General features: G+C 56.5%; 1 protein-coding gene across 1 annotated transcript in view; it reads left to right on the top strand.

Annotated features, from left to right (window-relative positions):
• Positions 1 to 658, top strand: part of LOC119593603 — a gene marked incomplete at its 5' end in the record, with an annotated part of 118,927 nt that overhangs the window by 108,469 nt on the left and 9,800 nt on the right. Inside the window, 1 exon segment of the mRNA XM_037942559.1 lies at positions 351 to 576. Coding sequence (XP_037798487.1) covers positions 351 to 576 — 226 coding nt within the window.

The following is a 658-nucleotide window of genomic DNA, read 5'->3' as shown; positions in this document are numbered from 1 at the left end:
GGTTCTCTTCTGATAGAGTCTGTTTTTCCTATTTCGATGTCCCGTCCTTTCCCCCCCCCCCCCCCCGCTTTCACCCCTTTCTGTTTCCTTCTCCTCTCTCCATCTCCCATCTTCCAAAACTCACCCATTGCCTTCCAGCGGGACTTCTCGCCATCCTCTTCGCCGCGTCTCGAATAAAACAAAATAACCGCTTTTCATCCCCTTTCCCGATTGCCCGCGTGCTCCTCCCACTGACTTCCCTACCCCCCGATCCTCCAGCGCTTCATCCTTTACGCCTCTAAGGAGAAAAGTAGGAAGAAAAGGTAAAGAGTGGCGAGAAATAAAAACTAACCGCACCGAGTCCTCCCCAGGTAACACGTACGCCTCGCCGGGTCCGCTGCCGGTGCTGCACTCCACCTGCCAGACGGCGCTGACGGACTGCCTCGCCGACATCAGCTGCAGGAGGCTCCTCGACCCCGTGCTGGCCCGCTGCGACAACGACGAGTGCAACAGGGAGACTTGCATGAGCGAGTTGCAGACTTTCTACCGCAATGTCCAGACGCGATGGGGACACGAGGTGGCGTTTTGCCTTTGCAAGTGAGTTGGTTGTGGAAAGGGAGGAATCAGCCCCGTGCAGCCGCGTTGAGTCTGCGGGGGTTAATTTGGTTTTCATTTCCAT

This window comes from Penaeus monodon, chromosome 32 (genome assembly GCF_015228065.2).
Source record: "Penaeus monodon isolate SGIC_2016 chromosome 32, NSTDA_Pmon_1, whole genome shotgun sequence".
Lineage (NCBI taxonomy): Eukaryota > Metazoa > Arthropoda > Malacostraca > Decapoda > Penaeidae > Penaeus > Penaeus monodon.
This window is presented reverse-complemented; position numbering and strand designations above follow the sequence as displayed.